General features: G+C 34.1%; 2 protein-coding genes across 2 annotated transcripts; one reads left to right on the forward strand and one right to left on the reverse strand.

The window, feature by feature from the left end:
* Nucleotides 1-1,776: 1,776 nt before the first annotated feature.
* LOC125667045 (uncharacterized) lies at nucleotides 1,777-5,808 on the reverse strand. The gene is made up of 3 exons (XM_048900351.2): nucleotides 5,508-5,808; nucleotides 3,462-3,608; nucleotides 1,777-2,019 (listed from the first exon to the last, which is right to left on the reverse strand). The coding sequence occupies exons 1-3, from the start codon at nucleotides 5,695-5,697 to the stop codon at nucleotides 1,961-1,963; spliced, it is 396 nt and encodes a 131-aa protein (XP_048756308.1). The 5' UTR covers nucleotides 5,698-5,808; the 3' UTR covers nucleotides 1,777-1,960.
* A 174-nt stretch (nucleotides 5,809-5,982) lies between these two features.
* LOC125667088 (protein arginine N-methyltransferase 9-like) lies at nucleotides 5,983-20,279 on the forward strand. The gene is made up of 10 exons (XM_048900438.2): nucleotides 5,983-6,307; nucleotides 8,161-8,397; nucleotides 9,372-9,539; nucleotides 12,329-12,425; nucleotides 13,240-13,319; nucleotides 15,750-15,924; nucleotides 17,187-17,385; nucleotides 18,108-18,651; nucleotides 18,826-18,982; nucleotides 19,648-20,279. The coding sequence occupies exons 1-10, from the start codon at nucleotides 6,018-6,020 to the stop codon at nucleotides 20,023-20,025; spliced, it is 2,325 nt and encodes a 774-aa protein (XP_048756395.2). The 5' UTR covers nucleotides 5,983-6,017; the 3' UTR covers nucleotides 20,026-20,279.
* The last annotated feature ends 825 nt before the right edge of the window (nucleotides 20,280-21,104 follow it).

Raw genomic sequence — 21,104 nt, forward strand, 5'->3', positions numbered from 1 at the left:
TGCATAGTCACAAAATTTAACTTTTAGATGACACATTTTACACAAAGAATGCTTGAAAAGTGAAAGATATAATAAACTTAGATTGATATCCATTTCTTTTGAAAATTTCGTAAACAATAACATACTGCAATCTCTGTTTACAAACAAATAATGAACTCTCTAAAATGAGCTTCTGTGATAATGTACAACCTTAATTTTTATGTGAAACCCTTTACACGTTAGACAGTAGATTTGGATCATTAAAAGTGAAAAATAAAATTTTGAGGAAAATCGTAATCAGTCCCTTTAACTTGAGCTTACAGTGTACATGTATTAGAGCTTCAAGATTCTGTTCCCATGACCCTCTCCTGGGATTCATACTGGTGTTCTACGGTTTTAAAACGTGTGTAATCCTTCGTCTTCTTGCTATGTTCCTATAACCTATGTTTGAGGTGGGCGATAACAAAGTTATATTCCCCAAGTCCCTATCCACTAAACTCCCACTTGAGTTTACTGGTGACTGGGTTGAAATTGGAATTTAAGATATTTAATGTCATTCTTACATGAAAGGTGAAGATAACAAACAGCGATCAATCTCATAACCCCCACAAGGAATACAAAATAGAAAGTTGGGCAAACACTGACCACTGGATATACCAAAGGTGGGATCAGGTGCAGAAGAGGAGTAAGCATCCCGTATTGACCGGTCACTCCCGCTGTGAGCCATATACATGTATATCTTAACCATGCAGGTAAGTGAAGTAATCCCAAGTCAAATTCAGTGTGCCAAGAACGGCCTAACAATCGGTATGAAACGCGTCAGACAGCATGGACTGCATCATTATAAAGACCATAGACTGTTGAAACCCCCTGTAACATCAATATAAATATGAGAAGTTGACAATGGAGAAGCTGAAATCATCCTGTATGTCATAAAGTTGAGTTGTTAGTTTGCCGTTAATATTCATTTTCAATAAAATATCTAAGTACGAAGAATTACTTCCATCTTGTATCTAACCTCTCTCCACAGGAGTATATCAGCAGGTTTGTTGTAGAGTAAGTACATTTTGATAGTTCCTTGTTAATTGTAGCAGTAAAAATGTATTTACATTCTTTATTCACACTGACTCATTTGTATTACAAAAGGTTGTATATAAGGAGATAACTAAGTCGTTGCAGCGAGAGGAAGGGGAAAAAATCTTTGGATCAATTCCACTTTTGGTAATCATACTTATACTTCAACTGCCCGTTCAAAAGATGAAATTCTTCAAAACCATGCTTTAGTTTTAGACACATTTAATATCCCAGTCAATGGGTCGAATGAATATGAGTTACCATACCTATACTGGATTCCTAAACTACATAAAAATCCTTACAAAGATACTTTGCTGGATCAAGTAAGTGCTCTACCAAGCCCCTATCTTTGAGTGTTTAGTTTCATTTTCAACCGATCATAAAAGCTGTTGTCTGATTGGCTCCACCTTACAGGCTGCAAACCAATCATATGCTCCATGTCGAGTCCATGATTTGAATGGTGACTGATGTCAAGGGTTAGTGCGAGGTAACGAATCAATAACCCTTGACTTGTGAAGATGTGTCACACAGCACAATGTAAAGAACATGGTTAGAAGAAAACTGGGAATGAAAATCAGGGCTGAAATAAATAAAACAATAAATATATTGTGCCAGTTACTTCTGCCAATCACAAAAATACCCTTTTAATCACGTTGTAAATGGAAAGCTACATGAATTTTGATATTTCATAATGATAAGAAGTGATGAACAAATGACTCAGTGTTCCCATCTGCCCTTCTCTTTAATTTCCATTCATGACAATATGCTAATTTACTTAATATTAACATGAAAATCCATATATCAAATGTCCTTTGGAACCTCACTTCTTTCCAGAACTGCATTCCATCATTGAAATTCACAATGTACAGTGTGTCACATAAAATTCACTAAAGTTGAGTTCATAAACTTAAAACCGTGTACAGTTCCAGTCTCCTACTGTTTCACAATATTTCCTTGGACCTGGACCTACAAAAATAACAATACATTTTTAACAAATAAGCCATAAACACTTATTAGTAAACAAAACTCCAACAGATCGATGACATCTGAACAGTTTCACGGTTTATTTCTTATATATGTCCACTCGTTCTAAGGGGGGGGGGGGGGATCGCCAATACACAACATTCATCATTATAGTCTCCGAATATTTCATTGGGAACACTCAGTAGCATAGAGACTTCCCATCGCCTGTTCTTAATGAAAGAAAAACATCATTATGATCATCATAAATGGCACCGAAACATCGGCTTGTTCATAACTGTCAATGTTAAACACACGTGTACTACACAATGATTCTGCGTTTAATAGTAGAAGAACGAGCGTTCTAATTGGTCAAGAGTAATATACCTGCATTCTATAAACAGTTTAAATCTCCGACTAACTTTTGCTAGGAAGCTCAGCGATTGGCCGAATTACATCATGCATACTTATGAGAAACGAAGAAATTGTCACACAGAGAGCCAAGGGTGAAAGGGGAGAGGCCACATACATTTTAGCTGTGGTTTGCAACAATGTATATGGCCATATCATCTTAATTATAGGTCACAGCGACCTTGATTTAGGGCGCGACACACCTTCTACCAAAGATGTATCAACTGACAAAAATTTGATGATTCTACGGTGATTTTTTTACATTTTTTACAAGGGTCCTGTGGCTTTCAAATCAATTTTATCGTAAATAAGTTTTAAAATCATATCAAACATTATATTATCTTTATTTTACACATCTAATTTTCTTTAACCTTCTAAAATTTTCAACTGCTCTAGATCCAAATCATAAATTCCATAACTCTTTGTTAAGTCGTATGTATATAATTCACATCGAATGTTTATATTTTTCAAATACATTTTTCTTTCATAATTTTATTATTGGGAAAAATGCAAGCTAATTTGGGGGAAAATTTACAATTTTTAGGAGGGGAAAGGGCCGAAATTCGGACCCAAATTGGGCCTTAAAAAATCACTGTTTAGTTCTAGACCAAATAATTGTTCCCTTATGAGTCTGAAAGGATTTTGCCATATTTGGTCACGTGTCCTAACTTCAGAGTGCGACCCACCCTCTACCCAAGATGTATAAAACAACGGATGATTCTAGTTGTCATAGTATTTAAGTTACGAGATGGACATGAGTGGTACAGACAGACCGACATTTACATTTTAGCCTTACTGTAAATTACTTATGAATATCAAATTGAAAATGTAATTGCATCACAGAACAACTATAAATGCAACCTGATAGAAATTTTATCACAAAGACACGCAACTATTCAAAACACAGTATTACATGCATTGACCTTTAGTTTTGTAGAAGTTAGTCTGTACCTGCGTAGCAAAGCATGAACTTTTATTGGTATTAATAAAGGCCTGACTATTGACCTTCCTTATAAGTCTTAAACTTTTCTACTAACCAATACGCGGAAGTTCGTCTTTATGTTGTTCATAGTACAACTCCACCATTTTATGACGCCTTGTGTATCTCTTGTAATTTATTGTCCTTAGGGATTCTATCAGAAACATTGCAAGGCCAACTTTTGGGAGACCCCTTGTTACAAGTTCTGAAAAAAAACCCCAAAAAACCACATGTATGTATTGATTACAAATGTACAATTACTAAAACTCAAAGGAATTCAACATTGAACAAGTACCTGTACTTTCAAAAAAGTTCGTCAATGTAATTCATACAGCAAGAAAAGTTTATTCTTAGCATACAGCAATGAGAACATCATTTTTATTATATGACTGAATAATAATAACCTTTCCCAGTGTTCAAAATTAACCATAGACCAAGTCTATGTCAAATGACACCGGTCTATGCCAATTGTAATTGGGATAGACCAAATTGTCTATGCCGATTTTCTAGGTTTAAAGCAATAGAGTTATCCCAAAAGTTGACGTCTGATAAATGTTACAGGGCTCGAAATTAACATATGCCCGTCAGTCTGTGACTGGTTAAAAGTCTGGCGGACTGACTGACATTTGTTTTATTCAGTCCAATGGGACTGGTTAATTTTCTAAAACATCATTTTGGAAAATATACTTATTATTTATAATATGAAATTTTATAAACACTTGGCATGCTTCGATCTGTAGATATCAGACAAATCTGATTTGTAATTATAAATCCCCCATTTAAGTGTTACAATATTGTCTGAGGCATATTGAGTTAAATTTCATTTTAATAAATAATAACATTAACGAAATATGTTAAATTATTTCTGGAAAACTCTGTTGGACTGGTAAATTTTCCTGTGGACTGGTTGAAATTATACCCCATCAGTCCAGCTGGACTGGTGACATAAAAAGTTAGCTTCAAGCCCTGAAGTTATGAGGAAAGGAGGATATTGTTATGGAAATTTAAAGAAAATATGCTTTTTAAGTACATTCGAAGAAAATAACGTTGTAAATTTGTGTTTGTTTTTTTTTAATGTTGCGGTCTATACCAATTCGATGAGGTCTATGTCTGAATAGTAAAGATGACTGATCAGTTATCATTCCATTAAAGGATCTTGTAACCGGTTTTGATGTTTTGAATTATTCAATCATAAAATAAAACAATTATACATTTTCTCAGTCAATACCATGCTTTATTTCCCACGAAGTGCACAGTACTCATCAAGCCAAGAGTATAGAACTAAAAGACTGTGCTGGACCTATTGAACCAAATGAAATCGAATAAACATTATTTAAAGTTTAAGGGAACATAGATTTACCCCAAAACACCCAAGAATACCCCAAAACACCCAAAAATATCATAGAACAGCACAGTAAACAACCAATATCGTTCATATATTAAAGAAAAATTAATTTTTTTAGTAAAAATTTTAACCAATAGCATTTGGTGTAAAACAAACAATATGAGTATTTCGTTAAATGATCAAAACAGTAAATTATTTGATGCCGCCGATTGCACAATCATGAGTCTTCTTTACTTTCGAATTATGTTTATTTTACAATCTACTCATATCTGCTTTGCAATGGTCTCCAGTAATTAAAGTTTAATTGCTTTCCTTTGATGTAATAATTTAGCCTATAATATGGATCATTGATTAAATATGAATTTTTATTCATTTTTTTTTAAATATGAGTTAAAATCTAATTTTTTTTTTTTTTTTTATATAGATTTTATTTAAATATAAAATATACATTTATATGTCATGTGACTCCGATGCGCGGGGAAATATCTTGAAATAACTCTTTTATGTATATTGATACCATTTCAAATAATATACGGCGAAATTGTTCAGTTTTTTACGTAAATAACATAGTTTTAACCAATATTTTATTTTAAATTGTGTTTTTGGGTCTTTTCATTGTGTTTTTGGGTGTTCTTGGGTATTTTGGGGTAAATCTGCGAGCCGTTTAAAGTCGGACATGGTATAAAAACAAATAACAATAATTTAATTCGTTGAAATGTAATTATATAAAAATCATACAGGCTTTTTAAAGATACTTACGGTGATAAAAAGGTCTTTTATAGTAACTGTTATGTAGAAAATGAGAAATCAGAACGAGAGTTCCAACTCCAGGTGTTGCAACGCTGATTTCTCTCTGCATCGGAGAGTTATGTCCGATACCTTTACCAACATCAAAAATCCCTGCAAAGTCCTCATCCTTATCAAACTCGCCTTGCTCTATTTTACTCATTGTGTCCAATTTGTTTTATGTACAGTAGTTCACAGTTTTGATTAAGTTTGTGTTTCTCCTCCAAAATGTCCCCTATTACACACAGTTAATTAAGTCGTACAATAAAACTCTTGTCTGTTGTCAAATCGATGTCAATTCATTACATTTTGGTTATCATATAGCATAAAAATGATTTATATTTTAGTCTTTTCTTCTATCAGGAATCTTATTTGTTGATTCTATAAAGGCAAAGCTATATGAATTGCAATTACGAATTATTTTGGTATAAATGAATAAATCCATTGAACGAATAAAATCTACTTTCACTTTTAATTTTCAAAATGAGCACGAGGGCATCAAAAATTGCGAGTATTTCCTTGACAAATGCAAAATCGTGTTGTAAGAAGGGTAATTTCGGGAGATCATTTGCTCACTATTTATTATATCTCAAATTATCCCCGGACAAAGTGAATGACGTGTTAAGTGACTTTGTGTTGGTAATGAGAGAATGGACTGAGCAACTCGAAAGAGAAAATAGAATAGAGGATCTTTTCCGTTGCTACGAGCAAGCATGTGAAATTGTACCAGACTGTGAAGTGACATTGAACAATATTGGTGCTCAACTTTTTCGGTAAAAATTTGAAAAAGTTTGAATATTTGGGAATGTCTCTGACTATATAGATTAAAATTGAAAATATAAACAGAAAGGGTGGGGGGTCATCTTCCATGGCATATATTTACATTTAAGCGGCCTGCCTAATAGTGAAGACCTACAGGTAAATGAAGACCTATGGAAGATAAATACATATTTATGCGAGTTATCGTTCTTGCGCTAGATCGTAGCTAAGTTTCCCCTGCCGAGCTCTGAAAATACACTTTAAAACACATGTTTATCGACCTTTTTTTTGTGATTATTAGATATTTGAAACATGATTAATCAGAAAATCATATCAGTTTTGATATATATAGCCCACATTTTTGTAAGTCTTCTGTAGGTCTTCAAATTACATAAACTGGTTCCCCGCTGATTGGTGCTACACACAAACAACGTGTAAGCAGTACTTTGGTTAGCCCAAATGATCGAGCCGATTTCATTGGTCAGTTGATTTTTATGTCTCACTAGAGAGATTCCGAATGGTAGAGTCATTGTAGTCTAGTTATGACGTCAAAGTCTACAGCTGCGCTATGTTACGAAATTTCGCGCTTCATAGGCTTACTTCACTGTATTTGTAACGTAGTATAGTCGACTGTGATGTCAAAGTTAGCGTCGTTGTTGTTTTAAAAGGAACTCTCCCCAAATCCTGGCTGTCAAAAATTGGCGCTTACCTGTTGTACCCGTAGAGAAGCGAGATCAACAGGGAACCAGTTTACAAATTACAGTGCTTCGATATAGGTGTCGGGTTGATCTGTCCCACGGTTGATTTGTCCCAAGATGTTCCTTTCCCTTGTCAATCCAGCCCATTTTGCTTATTTGATCTGCAAGAATAACACCTTTCATTGAATTGTCTGTTGATTTACACTGGTTAGACCCTACACACTGCAATCCAGCCATAAATGACAGAGAGCATATTAAAAGGATTACTACCTGATGGCAGACAATGTCAAAGGAAGTTGAAATATGCAAATGAATTAAACCAATTCAGTGCTGTAAACATCACTAGGGAAAATATAGTTAAAAACGTGGTAATTATTTTTTCTGGGGGCTGGATCGACCGGGGATAGATTAACTATGGGAGTGATCAGTAATGGGACACATCAACTAAGGGACGGATTGATAATGGGACGGATCATCTAGAAATCCTTGATATATCGCCAACTTTTGTTCAAGACCAATTTGGGCAATAATGCGGGGATGGCAATATAACAAATTCCCCATTGCAGACAATTCATTGAGCAGTCAAAAGAAATTTACATGTAATTTTGTAAATTTCTTTAGGCTCCATTCTTTATAAACATTTAGATAATCTGGAATGTAATTCAGCAATTATTTGTATGTAACCTGATTACCTGTATATCTTGTCCAGCCTGTCACACTTCACTCCTTTAAAAGTACAAGTGTGATAAATTGATGGGTGTTAAGTTATTGTCATTATTATTGAGGATAAATCCTATAAAATTTGACCTTTTGTTTGTGAAAATCAGTGGCATATGGCATTATGCAGGGTTGACATTATAACGGGGGTGTTAACATGGGGAGAAATCTGTTCTTTAGGATTTTCAGGCAATAAACGGGGGTGGCATTATAATGGGGGGGGGGATATATCAAGGGAGCACTGTACCTGCTAGGTCTTCAATTGGGTATGCCCACATTTATTCATGTTTGATTGCAATTAAATTTTAATTTCATTGTTAAAAAGGCATGAGGATATGGAACTGTGGCGTTTCACACTATCATAGTTTACATGAAGTACAAATTGCCGCAGTTCAAATCCTCATGTATTTTCAGAAATGAAATTTATTTCTTAAATATATGTATTTTGATAGAATTGGATACATAGAAGAAGCAGCAGGATATGTGCGTAAGTCACTGGAGATAAACCCAGACTACACTGCAGCTAGGGACAATTTGGACAACATTTGCAGTCATTTAGTGGAGCGCTGGCATTTCAGAATGCTGAATGATGTCAAAAGAAACACTGCCTATCAGGCTGCCATTCACACTATGGCACAACTTGGTTACAGAAGTATATTGGACATGGGAGCAGGTACTGGGTTACTAAGGTGTGTGTGTGTTTAGTTTTCTGGCTTGGCATTTTTGAGTTATCAGTTTATATACATGATAGTATCTCCCACTACGTGTTTTATTTGTTTTTTTTATTTAGTTTTATTAAAAAGTTTTTTTTTTATCTTATGAATGCCCACCACTCCAGGCTTTGAAAGGGGAGTGCAGTTGTTTTAGATATCTGTACATGAATGTAATGCTCATTCTTTTTTCGCTCACCTGAGCTTTGAGCTGAAAGCTCAAGTGAGCTTTTCTGATCGCCAGTTGTCCATTGTTTGTCCGTCTGTCTGTAAACATTTCACATTTATATTATTATAAGGAGCAAGGAATAATCTCATACTTGAAAGGTGAGTGGACCCCTTTGAGGGGATATTTAAATAGTTTTCTACACAATACCTTTGCTGTCATTCAAAATCATGTAATGTAAATAAGCATTCAAAAGTCTTGAGTCAGCATGAAGAAACCTTTGAATTTTGTACGATCTTCAAAGCACAGTTTAGAGCAAATTGATGCATCCAAATTGTTCAAAATTGTCAGTATCGATATGATTTTTATCATTTTATCAATACATGTTTTAAAAAGCACTTCATTAAAATGTGGAAAATAAGCTGTAGTGTCTCTTTAATATCTCTTGAACTATTATAGGTAGAGCTTTCATATTTTGTATATAGATTCTTTATGGCAAGACCTTGTTATACTTTGGTGTTTGACCTTGCAACCTTGTCCTACGTTTGATAAAAATCTGACGTATTCAATATCTCCTGAATATTTTAAGATAGAGGTTTTATGGTATGTAAATTTCTAGTAGCCCTGCAGGACAAGTTTGATGATTTGTTCAGTAGCCCAACCTCAGTTTAAGTTGTCCTGGGCTAATGTTGGTGTCAAACCCAGCAACTGGTATGATTAAATGATGTGTTACTGCTGTTTTTGAAAACAATGAAAAATGATTCTTATATCAAATTTTTGTTTTCAGTATGTGTGCAAAAGAAGCAAAATTTGAGGAAATTTATGCTTGTGAAAGATCTAGCACAATGTGCGATTTGATTGGGAAAATTCTAGCAGCAAACCAGTGTGACAATAAGATTACCCTTATTGGCAAAAATTCAACTGAGTTGATCTTGGGAAGGGACTTTCCAGAGAGGTATGCTGTATTTCAAAATTGAAATTATTCTTATTCTATATAAAAAAAAAATCTACAAATTTATTCCTTTTATTACAAAAATTTTTTTTACTGAAATACATAACAAAATGATTGTTTTGTTTCATACATAAGAATTGTTACATGTATGTAAATATGAAATCTGTCACTGTAAATCAATTTCTATTCACATGCAAGAAATTTCTAAGACTTTTGTTTAAATACTATTCTTTACTCAGGTTTGTGTTAGATTTGTGAATAGAAGTTATGAGTAATAAATGATATTCCTCAATTTCTGATACACCATTCAATGATGTGCTTAGCTTTATTGGTAATTGAATAATCTATAGCTCACTTGGTCAAAGTTTGTCCATCATTCCTGAGGCTACAACAAAAGTCTTAACTCTTTTTGTAGCAAAATACATGTATACAATAAAAATCTCAGAAATCTGAAGAAAAACTGTGATGTCACTATTATTATGAGTCATCAGAATCTGGTAACAAACATCAGTAACATCAAATCTACACAATGTCATAATGGTAATTAAAGTGTTTGGAACTTCTTTTTTTTAGCTCAAGTGAGCTTTTCTGATCACCCGTATTCCGGCGTCTGTCCGTCCGTCTGTAAACTTTTAATATTTTTAACTTCTTCTCAAAAACCACTGGGCCAATTTCATCCAAAGTTGGCACAAAGCATCCTTAGGTAAAGGGAATTCTAAATTGTTAAAATAAAGGGCCAGGCCACCTTCCAAGGGGAGATAATCAAGAAAAGGTAAAAATAGGGTAGGGTCATTAAAAAATCTTCTTCTCAAGAACCACTGGGCTAGAAAAGATGAAATTTATAGATAAGCTTTATTAGGTAGTGCAGATTCTAAATTGTTAAAACCCTGGCCCCCGGGGGTCGGATGGGGCCACAATAGGGGATCAAAGTTTTACATACAAATATATAGGAAAAATCTTTAAAAATCTTCTTCTCAAGAACCACTGAGCCAGAAAAGCTGAGATTTATATGAAAGCTTTCTGATATAGTGCAGATTCTAAATTGTTAAAATCATGGCCCCCGGGGGTCAGATGGGGCCACAATAGGGGATCAAAGTTTTACATACAAATATATAGGAAAAATCTTTAAAAATCTTCTTCTCAAGAACCACTAAGCCAGAAAAGCTGATATTCACATGAAAGCTTTCTGACATAGTGCAGATTCAAGTTTGTTCAAATCATGGCCCCTGGGGGTTGGATGGGGCTACAAGGGGGGATCAAAGTTTTACATACAAATATATAGGGACATTCTTTAAGAATCTTCTTCTCAAGAACCACTGAGCCAGAAAAGCTGATATTCACATGAACAGCGTCCTAACATAGAGCAGAGTTAAGTTTGTTCAAATCATGGCCCCCTGTTGTAGGATGGGGCCACAATAGGGGATCAAAGTTTTACATACAAATATATAGGAATTTAAAAAAAAAAAATCTTCTTCTCAAGAACCACTGAGCCAGAAAAGCTGATATTTACATGAAAGCTTTCTGATATAGTGCAGATTCAAGTTTGTTCAAATCATGGCCCCTGGGGGTAGGATGGGGCCACAAGGGGGAATCAAAGTTTTACATACAAATATATAGGGACATTCTTTAAGAATCTTCTTCTCAAGAACCACTGAGCCAGAAAAGCTGATATTTACATGAAAGCTTTCTGATATAGTGCAGATTCAAGTTTGTTCAAATCATGGCCCCTGGGGGTTGGATGGGGCTACAAGGGGGGATCAAAGTTTTACATACAAATATATAGGGACATTCTTTAAGAATCTTCTTCTCAAGAACCACTGAGCCAGAAAAGCTGATATTCACATGAACAGCGTCCTAACATAGAGCAGAGTTAAGTTTGTTCAAATCATGGCCCCCTGTTGTAGGATGGGGCCACAATAGGGGATCAAAGTTTTACATACAAATATATAGGAATTTAAAAAAAAAAAATCTTCTTCTCAAGAACCACTGAGCCAGAAAAGCTGATATTTACATGAAAGCTTTCTGATATAGTGCAGATTCAAGTTTGTTCAAATCATGGCCCCTGGGGGTAGGATGGGGCCACAAGGGGGAATCAAAGTTTTACATACAAATATATAGGGACATTCTTTAAGAATCTTCTTCTCAAGAACCACTGAGCCAGAAAAGCTGATATTTACATGAAAGCTTTCTGATATAGTGCAGATTCAAGTTTGTTCAAATCATGGCCCCTGGGGGTAGGATGGGGCCACAAGGGGGAATCAAAGTTTTACATACAAATATATAGGAAAAATCTTCAAATATCTTCTTCTCGTGAACCATTGGGCCAAAGAAGTTCACATTTACATGAAAGCTTTCTGACATAGTGTAGATTCAAGTTTGCAAAAACTATGGCCTCCAGGGGTAGGTTGGGGCCATGATAAGGACTATGGTTTTACATGCAAATATATATAGAAAGTCTTCTGATATGGACCTAGGTGACTCAGGTGAGTGATGTGGCCCATGGGCCTCTTGTCTTGTTTACCTACCTGTTTCCCAGCTATTCTAGTGTTAGATATTAGAAAGATGATTCAGATGAACCTTGTGACTGATGAATCATTGTCCTGATTGGACTGTAAGCCAAAATGCTTTTCTTGTATGAGGCCATGAGCAGACATACACGTAGATAATGTCAATTTGCTGTACAGGTGCAGAATAAAATTCAAAGTGTGCAGAATAAAATGAAAAGATTAGGATTTTACTGTCCATCGCGTGTGTTATCTAAACCAGTTTATATTTTATTTTCTGTCCTTTAGAGTGGAAGTGCTAGTGACAGAAACATTTGATGCCGCATTGTTTGGAGAACATGTGATCCCATCCTTAATCCATGCATGGGATAACATACTTCTTAAGGTACAAAAATCTGGTGAAAATTTGTTTATACATGTCTTATGAAGAGGCAAAGTATAAAAGATTACCAAATGAAAGTTTTCTAATGTGAGTCGTCATTCCAAATGTCTGTTGAACATTGGCAAAAGTCCTGTTCTTTTTGTTTTGGTCCAATAATACCGAAGATGCAGTCCGACCAAATGTCCACTTAATACCAATTTTAAATAAATTCTCAAAGAATCTGACAACAAAAATTATGGTTTTAATTTCTCCTTCACATTATTAAACTGCAAATCTAGGCTTTGACTATGACGAGTTGGATAAAAGTATGACAGTCCAAGGTGTACCAAACGTGATTATAAAGGGAAGAGAACTAGCACAGTACTGTTAGTAATGTTAGTACTATGCATAAATCAGCCACTCCAGCTACAAAAGGAGTGGAAGGGGTAGGGGGTCAGAGTGGAAGGGGTAGGGGATCAGAGTGGAAGGGGTAGGGGGTCAGAGTGGAAGGGGTAGGGGGTCAGAGTGGAAGGGGTAGGGGGTCAGGACCTTTGAGCAACAGAGGCTCCTTCACTTTTGAAATGAGATATTTGAGGAAAATGATGATTACAGTGACAAATTCAAAGATGAGGTTGGAATATGAACACTTTTATGCATTATGAAATGGTTATATATGAAATAAAGCACAATATTATTGAGTTTTTATTTTGTCCAATGAATTTCCTTTTAATTCTTTTAGAAGTTCAAATGTCCTATAGATATTTAAATCTAAAACTTGACACAGCTATTTTTATCAGACATCTTTTTATTTTGAGTTTGTTTATTGTTTTTTTAACAGGAATCTGGAAGAGTCATACCTGAGAGAGCAACTGTGTATGTATGTGCTATAGAATGTGAAAAACTGAGACATCAGAACAGGTAAATGTTTGTATAGCAATACACTAAATGTATAGCAATTCACTAAATGTATAGCAATACACTAAATGTATAGCAATATACTAAATGTATAGCAATATACTAAATGTATAGCAATTCACTAAATGTACAGCAATACTCTAAATGTATAGCAATACACTAAATGTATAGCAATACACTAAATGTATAGCAATACACTAAATATATAGCAATACACTAAATGTATAGCAATTCACTAAATATATAGCAATACACTAAATGTATAGCAATATACTAAATGTATAGCAATTCACTAAATGTATAGCAATATACTAAATGTATTGCAATACACTAAATGTACAGCAATTCACTAAATGTATAGCAATACACTAAATGTATAGCAATTCACTAAATGTATAGCAATACACTAAATGTATAGCAATACACTAAATGTATAGCAACACACTAAATGTATAGCAATATACTAAATCTATAGCAATATAGCAATACACTGAATGTATATCAATTCACTAAATGTATAGCAATACACTAAATGTATAGCAACACACTAAATGTATAGCAATACACTAAATGTATAGTAATACACTAAATGTATAGCAACACACTAAATCTATAGCAATACACTAAATCTATAGCAGTATAGCAATACACTAAATGTATAGCAATATACTAAATGTATAGTAATACACTAAATGTATACCAATACACTAAATGTATAGCAATTCACTAAATGTATAGCAATTCACTAAATGTATAGCAATACACTAGATGTATAGCAATTCACTAAATGTATAGCAATACACTAAATGTATACCAATACACTAAATGTATAGCAATACACTAAATGTATAGCAATACACTAAATCTATAGTAATTCACTAAATGTATAGCAATACACTAAATCTATAGCAGTACAGCAATACACTAAATGTATAGCAATTCACTAAATGTATAGCAATACACTAAATGTATAGCAATACACTAAATGTATAGCAATTCACTAAATGTATAGCAATACACTAAATGTATAGCAATATACTAAATGTATAGCAGTTTACTAAATGCATAGCAATATACAAAATGTATAGTAATACACTAAATGTATAGCAATACACTAAATGTATAGCAATTCACTAAATGTATAGCAATATACTAAATGTAGAGCAATTTACTAAATGTATAGCAATATACTAAATGTAGAGCAATTTACTAAATGTATAGCAATATACTAAATGTATAGCAATATGATAAATGTACAGCAATACACTAAATGTATAGCAATATACTAAATGTATAGCAATATACTAAATGTATAGCAATATACTAAATGTATAGCAATACACTAAATGTATAGCAATATACTAAATGTATAGCAATATACTAAATGTATAGCAATACACTAAATGTATAGCAAAGTAAGACGTAGTCCAAGAATGTAAAATACTGTAAATGTATTACATTTGGCTGTGTATTCTATTTAGCGCCTTTGGCGGAACGCAGCTTCCGCTAAATCAAGTACATCGCTAAATGCCATCCGTAAATCTACGCTAACTTGTTGAAAAAACGATTTCCGCCAAATATCGTACACGCCAAATATAATACGTTTACAGTAGATTCTGGAATAACTAGCTTCAGATTTGACGTTTTTATTGCTTGTTCATTGGTTGCAAACCGAATTTTACAGGTGACATGTTTATGACATTGCTACAACAGATGTTGCAACTGTTAAACCAGCATTAATGACCTAATCTGAAGACGGGCTAGTTATTCACATTCTAATGCAAGCTTTGCATATTTCTTAACATACAATGTCTTGTTTCATTGCTGAAATTCATTAGTAAATATTTATATTTGATGTTTTGTTTCTCATCATACCACTTTGGGCAGTCTTTGGCGTCACAATCGGAAACTTCTGTGATTTATTAACACTTGTTGACTACCTCAAACTAGAGTGCATTAGCCAATCAAAATGCAAATTACAGAATGGTTTCTTTAGTATTTGTGTTTAACATGTTTGGAGTTATGAAGAATCTAAACAAACTTTTCATTAGATTTTAATTTCCAGTTATTGAAAGAAAAATCATTATTATTATTATTATTTTATTCTTTTATAAAATGCAAAATTACATATAGTTTCTATGCACTGTACAATGTTTGTGCTAATAATCAATGATAATATACTAATAAAAGACCTGCAAGAGCTATAAAGGAAATGATAAAACAATAGAAAGAATTTAAATAAAACATGATAGTAAAATGACAAAGTGGTTGACTTTGACTTGACAAGATGCATTTGGCATACAGGTATTCGTATGCTGGATCAAAATTCAGTTCAAAGTTCAGCTATTCTGGAGTCATTTAAAAAAGTAACAATTCTTTATACAATTTTGATATAGAATATTGCAGAACAAATTAACGACCATATTTTGACAGATTTTTGTACCCAGGACTTCAGAATCTGGATTTTAAGAACATTTTCATTGTGTGCAACACTTCACAGTCTTCAGATGAACCCTACTCCACTGAAAACCTTCACAACATGAAAGGGCACTTCAAATTCCTGTCTGACCCCATCCCTGTCACAACCATCAACTTCAACGATGTACAGGTATTCTTTTTGTTGCAAAGTCAGTCCAGAATGTGTTTGCTGAAAACAAATGAAGATTTTATGATGTATAGCAAGATACACTGTACATGCAGATGTAGTGTACAACCTCATTTATTGTAGACATACATGTACTTCCTTCCATAGGGTCAAAATACTGCAGATTGACAATTTTCATTTTGGTTATAGAATTCTGCATATTTGTATGCAGACATGAAAAGAGACTCTTGATTTTAGGATGGGGGGGGGGGGGGGGGGGATTGGCTTTCTTGAGTGCTTGAATCAGTTGAAATGATAAGCATTATTGGTAAATTTTAAGTTGTAATTTTAACTGTTTGAATTTCTTAACTGGTATTGCACTATTTAACTGATGTACAAAATAGATTGCTTTTATTGCATTTTCTTACATTGTGTGTTAAAATGACATGTGAGGTACAGATATATGTTTTCAGATAAACTTTTGCACAAAGAAAAATGATTTTGTTGTACAGTGCCAAAGAAATAATGACTACATACTCACAAGTGTGCGACATTATTGAAATAATTACTATGCAAGTGTCAGACATGCTTAGGGTTATTGATTACTGCTTGAATCACCAAATGACAAAGAAAACACAATTATATTTGCAATCTCGTGAAAGTACTATTGAATGAAATAAATTTGCAAGAAACTTCAAGTGATTTTTCATCAATTGTAGACATATATGCATTGTGATTGCCTGATACATGTAGTTTGTTTTGACTTGTCATTGATATAACACTATAATTCAGTGTCTGATCAATTGTCAGTATGCTACATGAAGAATAATTTTTCAATGAAAAAAATGAACTTAAAGTAGGCTGTTACAAATTTCTGCATATTTCCTGTGACCATGGACTTAGTGCAACTTTGTATTGTGTTTTAAAAAATCTATGTCTGCAGTATATTTATGATGAAATTTGAATATTAGATACAAAATGTGCATATATTCAAATCAAGGGTTTTAGCTTATTATCACAGTATAGCGGGGTTTTTTTCCACGGGTCTAAAATTTGGCGATTTAATTGCTCAAAGTATGCAATAATTTTAGCTGAATAAATTTTGGCAGACAAGGAAGAGTTTTCTCTCTTGCAAATATTAAAGTCACATTTGAGTGCATATTTGGCAAGTGAAATTTTAGCGGAAAGCTATGGAACCGCTAAAATAAGCCAAATTAATCACTCCGTGGGAAAAAAAACGCTATATGGTATCTGATTGCTTTTCTCTGACTGTTTATAATTTACAGTTACTGAGGAAGGTTCACGAGGGTGTTGATTTTGGAGTGGAAATTCCGATTAAATGCCCGGGCAAACTTGATGCTCTTACTGTATGGTTTGATCTCCATCTATACCAAGACATCACTGTGACAACCAGTCCATCTGGTCCAAACTGCTGGGAACAAGCAATATTTCCTGTACTACCCATATCATCAAATTCCAAATCAGGTATCTTCATTTCTTCATCACAGTGACAAGGAACTTGGGGGCATGGAGCTAATGCTGGTAAACATGCTAGTAAATGCTCCTGTTGACCTAGATATAGAATCCCTCAAATTCATTTGTGCCATTGAGGACTAGCAAGCTTTTACAGAGATGATTTAGTTTGGGGATGGGGTGTACTATCTCTGTGATGTTGAAGTAGTACAGTCTGGACGGTACTGTCTACATCTATAAGAATACTTTTACTCCTAAACATCTAGCTTATACTGTACACAACAATCGCTTATGACTGGACAATGTACCATGACCCTGATGAAAAGTAATTTGACCAGGTCAAGGTCACTTAAGTTTAAACTTATTTAACTTTTTTGCAAGTCTTTTAGGTAACAGATGACTCTTAGTTTAAAGGAAAATTGATGTTTTTAACACTGTTTAACTCTTAATTGAGTCATGAAAAGTCAATATATTTATAAATTATAGTGAAAAATATATTGTAGAATCACTTATTTTGTGGAGTAAAATTTTTGTCATTTGGAGAAAAGTTGAGCATGTTCCTGGCAACTTGATTTCATGGTTGAACAGTTGTTATCCATTATTGTGGTTCAGTTTCTCTTTCTTGTGGAGGAAAATTCATGGGCATGCCCATATTACCAATCCAGTGACAATGAAACCTTTGTGAAAATAATGAAATATGAACAGCAATATTGAATTACAAAACACTTTTACAGATGAAAAGGAGAATATCAATCAGAAAGAAGGAGAGAGGATTGCTTCAACTTTTAGCCTCAGTAATAGTCGTTTACACCTAAAATCATGGCAGAAGGGAGAATCTACAAATGTCCAAGCATCAGAAGACAATAAATGCCTCAATTATAGTAAAGGAGAGAGGACTTTCTACATGAATAGAAATGAACTTTATAGACTGAATAATCTGCATTTGAATAGGTTACACTGTAAAGCTTTATCTCAAATTAAGAGCTGCCATCCAGATAAGACATTGACACTTTTGGACTTTTCTTGTCTCTTCTCTCCCATCAGCCTTCAGATGGGTTGCCATGGATACCCATCTGGAACAGTAGTTATGAAGTCTGAATCTCATGAATTATACCAAACTCTTTCCAATACAAACGACCTAAGTGAATTGAACTATGACCTTTTGGATGTAAATGAATGGCGTGGTTTGACTCAGAAATATGATGTCATTCTGTGCGATCCAGTGGAGATGTGTGGAGCTTTAAGGCAGCAGATTTTTGAAGATTTGGACATTCTAAAGTAAATATGATATTTTGCATCATTTTGGATTTGCTTTTATGTAAAAAGATAAGTAACTGTGTAGACTCGGTAGAAAATAACACAGTGTCCACAATAGCCTGACATGCATGTACGTGTATTTGTAGACAGTTCACTAGAATATGATCATTTGATTGCCTCTCCCTTTTTCCATAGGTTAACTTGCCTAGAAAGAAAAGGGCAAATTGTTCCTGGGATTATACGGATTAATGCTGTGTGTGTGGAGTCTGAGAGTCTGATGTCTGACAGCGCAGTACTGGAGGATGACGTGACCTTAGGCCTTCGAATTGCTGAATTCATCAATGAGTATCAGGTAACGAGGCAGGATTTTGCATTCTGTGTAGAGCAAAAAGATGAGTTTCTACTCTGAGGGTAAATCAGTCCACTATTTTTCCTCTCAAGGATGGAAAATTCACCCAACTTTAGCATAAAATACAACTAGTATTGGCATTGGGTACTGTATAAATGTTCACAATCAGGAAGATGGCATTCTCTGTGACCATGTTAATTTTGAATGAGACTTAATACATGTACTAATGTTAGTTTATTTTGAATGAGACTTAATACATGTACTAATGTTAGTTTATTTTGAATGAGACTTAATACATGTACTAATGTTAGTTTATTTTTAATGAGACTTAATACATGTACTAATGTTAGTTTATTTTGAACAATCGTTTGATTACTGTAAATGTACTTTTTTCCACGGGGTCATAATTGGGCAAAATAACAATATCTGTTCAATCCGCAGTTAGGAAATTATGCCAATTTCTTTGTTTGCCATTGTATGTCTTGTATGCACTTTAAATTTTCCGCACAACTTTGACCTTGTATATGGCGTATATTAATCCTACAGGGAAAAAAGTACATCTACAGTATATGTAAAAATGACTTGTTGGATGGAGAAACCATTCTGAGAATTTTGAGTTTGGAGTTGATGATTTTCTTATTGGCCTAATAGGATTTCTGTTACAACAGGCTACCACACACCTGGATGTTGACTTCCTTCATCTAGATCATGTCCGGCTCACTGATCCATTTCAACTTTTCCAAATTGACTTGAATGAAAAATGTGAAGACAAACCGTCATCATTTCTTGATCTAAAGAGCACGGTCACTGTAACTGCCACAGACACGGGACATATTACTGCGGTCATTTATTGGTTTGAATTTGAACTTTGTGAGGGAATTACTCTGTCAACTATAGAATCTGTGTTGCCTTGGAATCAAGCAGCTGTGATGATGAAATTGTGTGACCTTGACGTTGTATGTGGTCAGCAACTAACGGTTCAGGCCACAGTGAAAAACAGCTGCATTGGAATTACTGTTGATGATGAATTTGTGGATGTCAGCTAGGAGATGTAAATCATTTTAGTCAAAATACTCCAATACACTAAAACTCGGGTCACAGCAAATTCCTGGGGTCCTGTTCATGATTTACTTTGTTATATCCATAATTAGCTACGTACATCAGTATAGCAAATTATTTCTGCAGTTTATAATGAAAGGACAAATTACAAAGCATACAATAACCCTCCAAATATTCATCTTTGTTTATGGAATAAAATATTTTGGATCATTATCATAAAGAGCAAAAAACCACTTGTAAACACTTTCTTTTATTTTATCATCTGTGCAAAATTCATTTTGAGGACATAAATGACAAATAATTATTGAAAGTTTTACAGCTGTGTGGTGTTCATGTGTGCTATATTGTTCTGGATTTCCCTCCTACCTCCTACATAGGAGCACATCTTGTTGAGTATAACCAAGTGTGCATTACTATGCAATTAAAAATCATTAAATGCACTAATGAATATCATATATATATATATAATATATATTTATATGTACGTGTGTGTGTATGTGGTTAAAGGGGTGAGCACTCTAGACCACGTTTTCTAATAGGAAGTTTGCATATCAGCATAAAGCAAAAGCTCTTAGTGTGATATTTATATGTAGCATGTTTTTATTTGGCCGGATTGCACAAGGTGCAAAGGGCTCATAGAATGGTGAAAGATGGACGGCTTCCCCATAATAGGGTACCTACTTTGTGTAGTCAACTCCTCTCACTAACTCGACATCCCTCAAACTTTGTACAGTTGTTATGGATACACTGAAGATGTGCATGTCTTTTTGAAAGTGATCAGACATTTTTTTTAAAAATATACGTGTAGTTGAACTTTTTTAAGCATGTCTTGAATAAACGGTACCTATTTTATTATTAACTCCTCATACAGCATTCATTTGACATCCTTCAGGCATTGTACAGCTGTTATGGAAGCATTGAAGACGTGCATGTGTCTTTTTAGAAGTGATCGGACATTCTTTGAAAAATTTACAAGTACATGATATAGTTGAACTTTGTCATATTTTAAGCATGGTACCTACTTTGTGTAACCAACTCCTCTCACATCTTTTACGTGACATTTTTC

The sequence above is a fragment of the Ostrea edulis genome, chromosome 2 (assembly GCF_947568905.1).
Source record: "Ostrea edulis chromosome 2, xbOstEdul1.1, whole genome shotgun sequence".
Lineage (NCBI taxonomy): Eukaryota > Metazoa > Mollusca > Bivalvia > Ostreida > Ostreidae > Ostrea > Ostrea edulis.

Coding starts and splice junctions, on each gene's coding strand:
- LOC125667088 (XM_048900438.2), top strand. CDS start 6,018: ATGAGCACGAGGGCATCAAAAATTGCGAGTATTTCCTTGACAAATGCA. Junction 8,398..9,371: donor GCAGGTACTGGGTTACTAAG/GTGTGTGTGTGT, acceptor TTTTGTTTTCAG/TATGTGTGCAAAAGAAGCAA. Junction 15,925..17,186: donor TCAACTTCAACGATGTACAG/GTATTCTTTTTG, acceptor TATAATTTACAG/TTACTGAGGAAGGTTCACGA.
- LOC125667045 (XM_048900351.2), bottom strand. CDS start 5,697: ATGAGTAAAATAGAGCAAGGCGAGTTTGATAAGGATGAGGACTTTGCA. Junction 3,609..5,507: donor TAAAAGACCTTTTTATCACC/GTAAGTATCTTT, acceptor GTTTTTTTTCAG/AACTTGTAACAAGGGGTCTC. Junction 2,020..3,461: donor AGACGAACTTCCGCGTATTG/GTTAGTAGAAAA, acceptor TTATTTTTGTAG/GTCCAGGTCCAAGGAAATAT.